This window comes from Monodelphis domestica, chromosome 4 (genome assembly GCF_027887165.1).
Source record: "Monodelphis domestica isolate mMonDom1 chromosome 4, mMonDom1.pri, whole genome shotgun sequence".
Lineage (NCBI taxonomy): Eukaryota > Metazoa > Chordata > Mammalia > Didelphimorphia > Didelphidae > Monodelphis > Monodelphis domestica.
In genome coordinates, this window is record NC_077230.1 from 436,136,537 (window position 1) to 436,148,834 (window position 12,298).

The 12,298-nt window shown below is 38.1% G+C and overlaps 1 protein-coding gene across 1 annotated transcript in view; it reads left to right on the top strand.

Annotated features, from left to right (window-relative positions):
• LOC100619882 (zinc finger protein 420-like) overlaps window positions 1-9,121 on the top strand; it is a 53,313-nt gene extending 44,192 nt beyond the window's left edge. Inside the window, exons 5-6 of the mRNA XM_007492320.3 lie at window positions 2,647-2,742; window positions 3,407-9,121. Coding sequence (XP_007492382.3) covers window positions 2,647-2,742; window positions 3,407-5,595 — 2,285 coding nt within the window. The 3' untranslated portion in view covers window positions 5,596-9,121. The remainder of the gene's footprint in view (window positions 1-2,646; window positions 2,743-3,406) is intronic.
• Window positions 9,122-12,298: the final 3,177 nt, after the last annotated feature.

Sequence of the window (12,298 nt, forward strand, 5' to 3'; positions counted from 1 at the left end):
AGCCTTTAGTCTCTTCAAAGTCCTTGGGTTTTTTTTTTGTTTGTTTGTTTGTTTTTAATTATCCATTTAAATGTCTATTGTCCGAAGGTAGAGTAGTAAAGGCTAGGCTATGGGGTTCAAGGGATCCATCCAGGGCCCCATAGCTGGGAAGCATCAGAGGCCAGATTTTAATTAGAGACCTCCCATCTCTGGGCCTGGCTTCCAGTTCGCTGGGCCACCCATTTTCCTCCCCAAAGTTAAAGTTGAATCTTTGGGCTGAGTCTGCTCCCTGACAGGCAGGTAAAATCAATGAAATTGCCAGAAGAGTCCAAAATCCTTTTAAATAGCCCATTGCTTTTTAGGTTTCTGTTTGAAAAGATCTGTTTCTTCTCTCTAGTCTTTTCTCTCTTTCCCCTCTCTGATACCCCTGTGGCCAATACCCCCAGCCACGTGGAGGCTTAGCCTAAGGGAAAATTGCCCCTTCTCCTTTCCCTCTCTTCTCTCCCCTCCACCCACGTGGCCAATACTGTTACCAGCTGGTTGCAATGAGTCCTGAGCGATCTGCTCCAAGGATCTTGGTGATGAGCCAACTGGGGTTGTGCTCGAGGGTCTGGGGCTCAGAAATAGGCAGGCAGCAGGCCGGTGAGAGGCCAGGAGCAGGAGCGGCTGCGGGGGTGGGCAAGGCCAGGACCAGGTACCAGGTGAGGACGATCAGGGCTGCAGGCTGCAGGCAGGAAGCGGTGGGCCCAAGCCAGGTGGGGTGGGCAGCATGTCCGGAGCCTGTAGCAGCTTTGCGAGGGTAGAAAACCTTGGCCAGAGTGATATGGCTCAAAAAAAAATTTTTTTTTTTTAGGTACTAGCTATTAAAAGTTGAACTAAAGATCAGAAAAGAATTCAGAAGATTGAGGTTTTTTTTCCCATTAGGTCACCAAACTGTAAAGATTAAAATTTAGGAGAGATGGGGAGACTGAGGCAGGTAGAAATTAGTTTCTCTCTGCAAGGAGTATTATATTTTTTAGAGGTTTATTAAAGGATAAAGATTAAAGAATATACAAGTAAGAAACATGTGCCTAGGCCAGAGGCCTAGACAAAATAACCTCACATCACGCAAGAGATGCACCTGCTCCAAAACGGAAGTCCAAAAAGAGCCAAGAGAGAGCAAGCGTCAAAAACCTTTGAATCAGCTTAAATACCTTCTCGATCCTGGCCCAGGTGAGATTACAAGGCATTCTGGGGAAGTGGAGCAAAGGCTTGTGGGGATTGTAGTCCTGTATTCGAGTCTATTTTTTACATAATCTAGGGTGATTAAAGTGGGGTGTATATTTATTGATTCTATAAATATTTGCTTCCATATCACTTCTCCTGAATTGGGGAGAGATTATTAATTGTAGCAAATCCACATGTGGAGGAAATTGGGGGGAGAAGTCACCGAGGGAGAACAGTGGGGACCTCAATTTCTGGGGGATGCTTTACAGATCCTATTTCCCCAGACTGTGATCTCATCAGCCAGCCAGGGTATGATGGTCTCCTGCAAACATATACCACAATTTGTTTAGCCATTCTCCAATACGAGGACCTCGTCTCTTTTTCCAATTTTTTTTGACACAACAAAGAGTGCAGTTTGAATATTTTTGTACAAGTCTTTTATTATCTCTTTAGGTACAAACTCAGCAGTGGTATGACTGGATCATAGGGCAGGCAGTCTTTTAGCACCCTTTGGGCATACTTCCAAATTGCCATCCAGAATGGTTGGATCAATTCACAACTCTACCAGTAATATTATTAATGTCCCAATTTTGCTATATCCCCTCCAACACTTATTACTTTCTTTTGCTGTCATGTTAGCCAATCTGCTAGGTGTGAGGTGAAAACTCAGTTGTTTTGATTTGCATTTCTCTGATAAGATATTTAGAACACTTATTTATGTGGTTATTAATAGTTCTGATTTCATTATTTGAAAATTGCCTATGCATATCCCTTGTCTAGTTATCAATTGGGCAATGGCTTCGTTTTTTTGTACAATTAATTTAGCTCCTCATAAATTTGAGTAATTAGACCTTTGTCAGAGTTTTTTGTTATAAGGATTTTTTCCTAATTTGTTGCTTCTCTTATAATTTTGGTTGCATTGGTGTTATTTGTAGAAACCCTTTTTAATTTACTGTAATTAAAATTATTTATTTTGCATTTTGTAATTTTCTTTTAACTCTTGGTTGGTCTTAAAATCTTTCCAAAAGGTCTGATCAGAATACTATTCTGTGTTCACCTAATTTACTTATGGTTTCCTTCTTTATATCCAAGTCATTCACCCATTCTGAGTTTATCTTGGTGTAAAGTGTGAGATCTTGATGTAAACCTAATCCCTCCAATACTGTTTTCCAATTTTCCCAGCAGGTTTTGTCAAATACTGGATTGTTGTCCCAAACCAGCTGCTTTTAATTTCTAGATATTAGAGGTTATGGAAAGTGCCTATCCTATCCTATTAAAAGAGGTAAATAAAGATGATCGTTTCTGATTGTAAATGGGTTCCATGATCTCTGCCCTTCTGCCCATGTTCCAGCTATGAATACAACAGAAACTATCCTGTACACCTTGGTTACACGCTCTTTTTTTGTTAAGAGGACTAAATTTTTTATTTTTCTCTCCTGATCCCTTCTTTCTTATGTCTAGGGCTTCCAGTTTCTAGAGAAGATTTTATCTCCAGTTTTCAGAGAAGGGAAGGAACTTGGCTGCTAGAACAAAAAGGCTCAAAGAACTCTTGTCCAGGTAAGTGAAGTGAAAGCACAAAAGACTGTTGTAGAGAAGGGAGTGCTAAACTTGGGGCTGGCAGACCAACACTGAATCATGTTGATTTCCTGAGAGACAGATGATGGACTCATTATAGAGTATGAGATATAATATATGGTAGATCATGAAATAGTATATCTTCGTAAAATAGAATAATATCTTTTCACCTGTAGAGAAAAGAATAAAACTAATATTCCACTTTGAAAATTACTGCATGAAAGTTAAAAGGAATGAAATTGTTTCTCTGTGTAGCATATGAAATTTACCAAGAGTGATCATGTGATAGTGCCTCCAAAATGGTGAGAAAAGAATATGTAAAAGATTACCTGAGATTATAAGAATAATCAACAAGTGATTTTTAACATTAAGATAGAAAGGGCAATGGAGAAAGACTGTATAGTTCTCTGGACAGAGCCTGCTCAGACACAGAGTTAGATTTGTAGGTTAGTTTCAAGGAAGTGATTTAGGTCATTTCTCCATTCTTTACTCAGGACATGAATTGTGAAGTATGATGAGAAAGTTTGAAATCATTTTTTGGTCTGGGTAAATAGAATAAAAATCAGTTTACTTTCTGCAATCAGAGGAAGATATGTATATGTCTATGTGTGTGTGTATCTTCCTTCTTATATAATTTTTTTTTCAGGGGCACAGACGAATTTTGAAGTTAAGGAGGTGTCTACAAAGTTGATCCTTTTTGTGGAAGGATATGGCCTCCAAAGATGCACAAATGAGTGTCTCTCTGACTTCATTTTGAGAGAAGTCTGTTACTCTAATAACAAGGGAAATGAAAATTCAAAGAGTGACTATGAAATTGATGGAACAGCAGAGAAATTCAGCCAATCAGTTCTAAGTCAGTATACAAAATTGACCTCAGAAAATGACTGTTCTCAGAATGGTGAATACAGCAAATGCTTTCCTACAGAACAAGACCTTATTCATTTGGCTGAGAAACCTCTTGAAATGCCCTTGTATCAAGGTCACCTAGAGGGAATGTCCTTTGGCTCCAGTTTAGACCTCAGTCGATATCAAAAAACTAAACATGTAGAGATGGTTTCTATGAGTAATAAAGATGGGAGGTCATTCAGTCAGAACTCTGAGCTTGATTCATATCAAATAATCCAGTGTGTAGAGAAATCTTATGAATGTAAACAATGTGGAAAGTTTTTTACACGTAGGGACAGCCTTGCCAGTCATCAAAAAATCCACACTGGAGAGAAACCTTATAAATGTAAACTGTGTGAAAAGGCTTTCACACAGAAGAGCAATCTTGCTGTACATGAAAGAATCCACTCTGAAGAGAAACCTTATGAATGTAAACACTGTGGAAAGGCTTTCAAACAAAGGAGTGTTCTTGTTTCCCATCAGAGAATCCACACTGGAGAGAAACCTTATGAATGTAAACAGTGTGGAAAGACTTTTGCACGGAGGTCCAGTCTTACTGCACATCAGAGAATCCACACTGGAGAGAAACCTTATGAGTGTAAACAGTGTGGAAAGGCTTTTACACAGAGGGGCCATCTTGCCATACATCAGAGAATCCATACTGGAGAGAAGGCTTATGAATGTAAATACTGTGAAAAGGCTTTTACACTGAGGGACTATCTTGTTGAACATGAGAGAACCCACACAGGAGAGAAACCTTTTGAATGTAAACAATGTGGAAAGACTTTTGCAGATAGGGCCTCTCTTGGTGCACATCAGAGAATCCACACTGGAGAGAAACTTTATGAATGCAAACAATGTGGAATGGCTTTTATATGGAAGATGAATCTTGTTCTACATCAGACAATTCACACTGGAGAGAAATCTTACGAATGTAAACAATGTGGAAAGTCTTTTACACGTAGGCACAGCCTTGCCAGTCATCAAAAAATCCACACTGGAGAGAAACTTTATAAATGTAAACTGTGTGAAAAGGCTTTCATACAGAAGAGCAAACTTGCTGTACATGAAAGAATCCACTCTGAAGAGAAACCTTATGAATGTAAACACTGTGGAAAGGCTTTCAAACAAAGGAGTGGTCTTGTTTCCCATCAGAGAATCCACACTGGAGAGAAACCTTATGAATGTAAACAATGTGGAAACACTTTTACACAGAGGTCCAGTCTTACTGCACATCAGAGAATTCACACTGGAGAGAAACCTTATGAATGTAAACAGTGTGGAAAGGCTTTTACACATAGGGGCTATTTTGCCAAACATCAGAGAATCCACACTGGAGAGAAGGCTTATGAATGTAAACACTGTGAAAAGGCTTTTGCACTGAGAGACTATCTTGTTAAACATGAGAGAACCCACACAGGAGAAAAACCCTTTGAATGTAAACAATGTGGAAAGACTTTTGCAGATAGGGCCTCTCTTGGTGCACATCAGAGAATCCACACTGGAGAGAAACTTCATGAATGCAAAGAATGTGGAAAGGCTTTTATATGGAAGGTGGATCTTGTTCTACATCAGAGAATTCACACTGGAGAGAAACCTTATGAATGTAAACAGTGTGGAAAGGCTTTTAGACGGAGGGACAAGCTTGCTGCACATCAGAGAATCCACACTGGAGAGAAACCTTTTGAATGTAAACAATGTGGAAAGGCTTTTACAGTGAGAGGTAATCTTGTTTCCCATCAGAGAATCCACACTGGAGAGAAGCCATTTGAATGTAAACAATGTGGAAAGGCTTTTAGAGTGAGAGGTAATCTTGTTTCCCATCAGAGAATCCACACTGGAGAGAAACCTTATGAATGTAAACAATGCGGAAAGGCTTTCATACATAGGTGTTCTCTTTCTGCACATCTTAGCATCCACACTGCATTGAAACTTCATGAATGTAAATAGTGTGGAATGGCTTTCACAGAGTATTTATCTTGTAAAATATCAGAGCATTGTTAAAAGGAAGAGAGGGTTTTAGCAAGAGAGTGTGGTCTACAGGGGAAAGTTGCAGGAGGAAAAAGATTATAGAATGTGAAAATAGGTGTTAAACGGTTAACTTGGGTTTGGCTGTCTTTTCTCTGGATTTACTTGGGGAGACTGGCTGTCTGTCCTGTGGTTGCTGATCTACCCTGATGCCTCATCCTACCTGCTGCCTTCCTGTTGTCAGCTGTGTTTCCTTGTGAGTCTGGAACATCTGGCTATTTGACTGTAAGACAAGGTCTGGGTTCCTTTTAAATCCATGACCTTTCCTTGGACCCTGCCAAAGTGTCATAGACCACTATCTCTAATAGCACCTAAAGGGGTGGGGGATGTTAGTGCAGATTTAGGTAAATCAGGACTGGGTTTTCTTTAGGTCAGAGAGGTGAAGGTTAGTGCAGATCAAACTGAAAACTTGTGAAGGGACAATTTGGTCTGTGAAGTTTTTGTTAGTTGACATTAATATTAATGTCATCCTTATTCCTGTCCATTCTTTCCTCTTAAAATAAACACAACTTTCCTGTTACTATATGGTCTGTGTGTATTGGTTTCAGACCAGGCTTTGCCTGGACTGGGTTTTTATTGGTCTTCCCAAACGACACTTAACATCCTGATACTGGTCCAATTCTATGCATCAGATCCTATCCCCAATACCATCCTAATACAGTTTTGGGTAGCAAGGTAGGAGAAGAAGTGTTGGTGAAAAGCTGAGATTTCATCAGTCAAATTGAGTCTGCAGGCAAATAGTTCAGTAAGGAGTGCACAATTCCTGTGGAATGGGAGATTCCTGTGGAAGAAGAGAATCCAGAGACAACAGAGGAAATTATGCAGGACTGAAGTATTTGTAGCTGAGAAGCAGAGAGAAACCTTAAAGATGAATTTTCAGTGTAAAGGATCAAGTGATTGATCCAAAACTGTTTGTACTGGTTTTTTTGGCTAACGTAACCTTGCATATTTTCATATAAGAATGCATTCAACAGTGCATATTGCTGCCATGGGCTGAAGAAAAGATTTCTTCAGACAAGATGAGAAGATGGACAGTCTGATGTTTCGGTAGTTATGTTGCATACAACAGAAACATAACATAACATAACATAAATACATAGACATAAAAATCGTCAGGATACATTGATTAGTGGATCAATGAATTGTTACTTGTTATAGGATTTAGTTGTCTATGAGTGTCCATGTACGTAAATGATTACTTTTTAGATTTTTAGGGAGATTAGAATAGTAGTAACATAGTTAGATAGGTTAGTTTTTTAGGAGATTTCATTAAGATAGAATGTCTGAATTCAGATGTTCTGTTTTGATGATATTAGGAAGCATTTAGGGATGTAGTTAGATTAGGGGTAAAGGTTGATAAGGTAAGGTAGTATATTACTTTAAAACATACATTACAGGGGGCAGCTGGGTAGCTCAGTGGATTAAGAGCCAGGCCTAGAGATGGGAGGTCCTAGGTTCAAATCTGGCCTCAGCCACTTCCCAGCTGTGTGACCCTGGGCAAGTCACTTGACCCCCATTGCCTAGCCCTTACCCCTCTTCTGCCTTGGAGCCAATACACAGTATTGACTCCAAGACGGAAGGTAAGGGTTTAAAAAAAAAAAAAACATACGTTACAACATGAATTACACTTTCCGTATATATGTAAATGGCTATGTAAAAAGTGCATATCATAGGGTTAATAAAATTGTATTAAACTAAATGTAAACATGTATATAAGTTTAGGTATATTTGTTAAGTATAAATATGACATGCATATATGCATGTAGCACACCTGCATATGTCTGCATGTATTACATGTATATATGTAGAAATTGTGTATGTAGTTAATATTTGATACTGATTAAGTTTCCTACAAAGGATAGTCAGATGCACAGTTCTGTGTAATAATGTTTTAAGTTAGAATAAGATTGTTTTGAATTTTCATCTATTTTTAAATGTATTTTGCATAAGTAAGTTTTGATGACTTTGTTTGACATTTTTGTAAAGCTTATACAATGTTGTATTTATTGTACTTTTATATTTTGCTGTTTTCTGTTTTATGTATTAAAATCGTTTTGATAGGATTCTTTTCTGTATTAGTTCATAAGAATATTTTTATGACTTATTTAGCATGAAGTTTTGTGTTTGTATTTCTATTATGATATTTTCTTGCTTGTTTTGCTTTTGCATATGGTTTCTTTGTATTTTACACTTTGTAACAGATCATTGTACATTTTTTCCCTTTTCCTTTCCTCTGAATCCCTAGAGTAAGGTAGTATTACATAGGATAGGATAAGTGAGTGTAGACTGTTTATTATTTTGGATAAGAATTTTACTTTAGGTATGATACAAATTTGTTGATGCACAAATGCAAAAACATAGTTTTTTTTTTTAACACTATTTGTCCTTTGTGCAAAGGGAGGAACTGTTTTAAAGAAGAGAGGGTTTTAGCAAGAGTGTTTGGTCTGTAGGGGAGAGTTGCAGAAGGATATTCTAGAATGTGAAAGTAGGGGTTGGATGGTTATCTGGCATTTGGCTGTCTTTTCTCTGGATTTACTTGGGGAGAATGGCTGCCTGTCCTGTGGTTGCTGATCTACCTTGATGCCTCATCCTACCTGCTGCCTTGCTGTTGTCTGCTGTGTTTCCTTGTGATTCTGGAACATCTGGCTATCTGACTGTAAGACCAGATCTGGTTTCCTTTTAAATCCATGACCCTTTCCTTGGGCCCTGCCAACTGTCATAGACCACTACCTCTAATACCACCTAAGGGGGTGGGGGGTCATGGGGGCGTTAGTGCAGATTTAGGTAGAGCAAGGGACTGGGTTTTCTTTAGGTCAGAGAGGTGAGGATTAGTGTCAATCAGACTCTCTGAAGACTCCATTGGAAAGGATAATTCGATCTGTGAAATTTTCATTATTTGACCTTAGTATTAATGTTATCCTGATTCCTGTCTATCCTTTCTTTTTAGAATAAACACACCTGTTCTGTTACTATGTGGTCTGTGTGTATTGGTCTCAGACCAGACTCTGCCTAGACAGGTTTTCTGTTGGCCTTCCCAAACTACATTTAACATCCTGATACTTGCCCAATTCTATACTACCCTAATACAACATCCACATTGGAGAGAAACTTTATGGATGGATGTAATCAGTTTGGATAAGCTTTCACACAAAACTCCAAAGTTGCTTCATTTCACAAAATCTTCACTGGAGGGAAATCTCTTGAGTGAGGCTGAAGTTATAGTTACAACTTTTTGATTGTTTAATGTAAGAGGATCCACACCAGAGAGAAACTTTGGGAGTATTATCAATGTGGTATGGACTTAAGGCAACAATCTTTTATTCCCAACCAAGAATTCCGTTTGAAAAGAAATCTTATTACTGTTGTGTGTGATAAAGGATGAATGGTTTGTTCCTCCCAAACCCCTGTTCCTTCCTCCCCTTCCCAACCAATAAATCAGTTATTTATATGTTCCCTCTTATTCTTTTCTCACCCAAAATCCCAATATAACATGTGAAGGAATAAAGACATTAATATGGAGAGTCCAGTGGTTGTTCAGTATGAGAAAATGTCTTCTGACCAAACTAGTTCCAGATGGATTCCCCATATTAAGACTTTCCACCAAAGATCATCTCTTGATTTATAGTCCAGGAAAAACTAATGAATGTGCTCAATTTCTTTGTGTTTTCCTCTGGATGTGGGTGATCACCATTATTTAGGAAAATGCAAATTATAATAAATTTGAGGGAGCACCACACATCTGTTGGATTGACTCCTCTAACAAAAAGAAAATGCAAAAAATTTGAGGAGATGTGGGAATATTTGGATACTAGTACAGTATTGGGGGAGTTTTGAACTGATTCATCCATTCTGGAGAGAGCAATTTGGAATAATGTCCAAAGGACATTAAAAAACAAAAAGGACCTATTAGTATTTAAAAAAAAACACTTAAAGGTGCTTTTTTGTGGGTGACAAAAGAATTGGAAAGTAAGAGGAAACTCATTAATGGTAAATGAGTAAATTGTGGCATATGATTTTAATTGAATATTATTTTATAATTAATTAGTTCAAGGAAAAACTTGAAAACTGATGCAGAATGAATTTAACAGAACTATGAGAACACTACTTCGTGAAACAATAATGTATGTAGAACAGTTTTGAGGTATTTTCAACAATACAAGGATCCAAACAATCCTAAAGGACTCCTAATAAAAGTTTCATCAGTTTCCAGAGAAAGAACTGATGGAGTCTAAATCCAGATCAAAGAAAAATTTTACTTGTAAATTTTTTTTTGTTTGTGTGAGTTTAGATCCACAGAAGGATGAATATGAAAAAATATTTTAAAATATTGTATATGCAAAAGTTATTTGATATTGTTTCATTACTCTTGGACAGGGGGGAAAGAATCTAAGACTAAATTTTTTAAAATGTTGGATGTTGTTTTTACATATAATTGTCAAAAAATAAAATATGAAACGATAGAGGAGAAGAGTTATATGATCAGCAATAAAAAATAATTCTTTTTGGAATAAAGGGGTCTACAGAGAAAAATTACCATTCATAATTGTCTAAACACTGGATTCATTATGTTGCAGATAAGATTCAGAATCTCCAATTCATTAGGAAAGTTGTTTTGCTGTAAAATAGACTTCATAGACTGTCCTACAGAGGAGCCCTTGTTAAACACCCCAAATTTCCTACTGTATATATTGTGAAGAGTGAATCAAACTTTCTTTGTCTATCAATCAGAAACTTTTAATAAAAAACTTAAGCACTCCTACTTAACACTAAGCAAGAAAATTCACGAGTCACTAGAGTAAGGTCACACCTCCAAAGACTACGCCAACGCCCTTGGGCAGTGCTAGGCAAATTGAAATACTGACATTGATTCCCATAAAGTGGGGGAGAGACAGAAAGTAGTGTGGAAATAGGACTATAAAAAATTCTGAACTTCCTATCCAAGAGACTTGGACTTTGCCTTGTATCTTCTAATTTGGACTCCTTTGGTTTTCGCCTTTTGAACTTCTTCACACTTTGGCTTTTGGACTTCACTTTTGAAGTTTGTCTTGGGAGACTGAATCGATGAGCTGCACTGAAGGCTTCCCTGAACCTTGTTTTGACTTGCTGGGTGAGTAGCTGGTCTACCTTTCCTGGCTTCTGGAGAGATTGGTTCCAGAGAGGACTTCCTTTCCTGGAGGAGGCTGCATTGGTGGAACCCTGGCTGAAGACATCACAGGGTCCTCTGGCAGAATGTGACCAAGCCCTGCTGAGGCTGAGCCAGACACAGGAGCAACACTTAGGGTGATAGGCTAGACATTTCTCTAACCTCTTCCCTTACTTCCCTAAACTCATCCCAAGTTGTTTATGGAATTAATCCTTCCCAGGTGAATAGTCCATCCCCAACCCTGGCCAAACTCCTGCAAGGTTGAATATCAGAGGGAAGGAAGCTTCATCCTGTTAGACTCAGCATGTCCTTTGCAACAGTGTCATCACACCAGAAATTGTGCTCCTAAACCCTTTCACCATTTCTTAGGTCATCAGGGAGTACTTAGTAAGTAGCTGCTCTGTGCCAAGCACTGTGCTCACCTCCTGGGAATGCAAAGGAAGGAAATAAAACCAGTCTCTGACCTCCAGGAAGTCACAGTCTAATGTGTCTTCCCCCCCTCTCCCACCTCTCCCATAGCTGACACATGATTCCACTGGGTATCACATGTGTTCTTGACTCAACCCATTTTCGTGTTCTTTATTTCTTAATTCTAATCATCTTTAATAAACCTCTAAAAATATAATGCTTTTAGTAGAGAAATTAATTTAAATGTTACAGTTTATAGCAACCACTAGATTGGATGAGAACTTCTCAAAATTTTTAGCCTTGATATTGATTTCTTAGCCACATTTCACCAATTTTTTATTTGTTTTATTTGTTGTTGTGATTGATTGTGAAAACTTATCAAAAGTAACAATGATTCTCCTAACTGGTCATCCCACAAATCAGCCAAGCAGCCTTAGGATAAATTGCTCAGAAGTTATTAACCCCTTCCTTGCACACAAGGAGGAGAAAGGAGTGCTTATAATTGTTCCACACTGTTACTTAGGGACTGAAATAGGGAGCTCAAAGAGTTGACAATCACTGTGTGATAGAACTTAAAAATGAGTATATTTTAATTGTATATTTTGGAGGTTTTAAGGTGCTTAAGCAAGCAAGCATTGCCAGCCCTGTCTCACCAGAAAGCTTGTTTGAAGCTGTGGAATCTTAATGCAAACATTCCAGGTCCAGAATGATGAAATGAGTTGAGTGATATGTATTTGATAAGTTACCTCACACGAGTTTTGGGGATATCTTGGTTGATATTTAGATTACATTTTTGATCTGTGTAAGGATTTGTAGCAAACAGTAGCCAAAGAGTGGGTAGGATGTTAAAAATGGCATATATGTGAAAAATGATTGCTCAGAATTTTACAATTGTTACAGGAGTTGCTCCTAAAATATGTGTTTTAAGTATTGTTTGGATGTGAACAAAAGCTCATTGTAAACCTGTGCCATAGATTTTGTTCAATACTCAGTGGTTACCTCAGTTTACCAATTTGTACTATGAACTGAAATTTATAATGGATGAGCACTATGCTAAAGAGCGTGTTTCAATGA